Below are 392 nucleotides of genomic sequence, written 5' to 3'. Positions count from 1 at the left end.
TCATCAATTTGTACAAATTTTTTTCAAAATCATTGGTTGCACGCGTTCTAAATTGTGTGTTTAATTCGATATAATCGCGGAGCCATGGAGATTAAGCAAATTGAAGCACGCGGTATATCTTTACGATACGAAGACCATGACGCGTGCACTGCTGCAGGTTGCGATAATGAATAACATAACGTTGTTTATTGTATAGCGTCGCGAGAAGTTTTTCCTGTCTTTTGCCGGGTAGTTTATCACGCGTTGGGCAAAATGGTAGGTCAGCGTGTGCGTCATGTAAATCTTCCGGATACTCCAAGTCGACCTCGAGAATATAACCTATGGGTGAATCGATATCGATTGAAGATACATCAAATTTTGAAAAGTCTGTAACCCATTGAATTTCAGCGTAA

The 392-nt window shown here is 40.1% G+C and overlaps 1 protein-coding gene across 1 annotated transcript in view; it reads right to left on the bottom strand.

Moving 5' to 3' along the window:
* The window catches only part of LOC116840895, an 896-nt gene that overhangs the window by 82 nt on the left and 422 nt on the right, over nucleotides 1-392 (bottom strand). Inside the window, exon 2 of the mRNA XM_032808221.1 lies at nucleotides 226-304. Coding sequence (XP_032664112.1) covers nucleotides 226-304 — 79 coding nt within the window. The remainder of the gene's footprint in view (nucleotides 1-225; nucleotides 305-392) is intronic.

This window comes from Odontomachus brunneus, unplaced genomic scaffold (genome assembly GCF_010583005.1).
Source record: "Odontomachus brunneus isolate Ranch 3 - 2012 unplaced genomic scaffold, Obru_v1 Obru_scaffold_012, whole genome shotgun sequence".
Lineage (NCBI taxonomy): Eukaryota > Metazoa > Arthropoda > Insecta > Hymenoptera > Formicidae > Odontomachus > Odontomachus brunneus.
The sequence above is the reverse complement of the archived record's forward strand: the minus strand, read 5'-3'. Positions and strand labels throughout refer to the sequence as shown.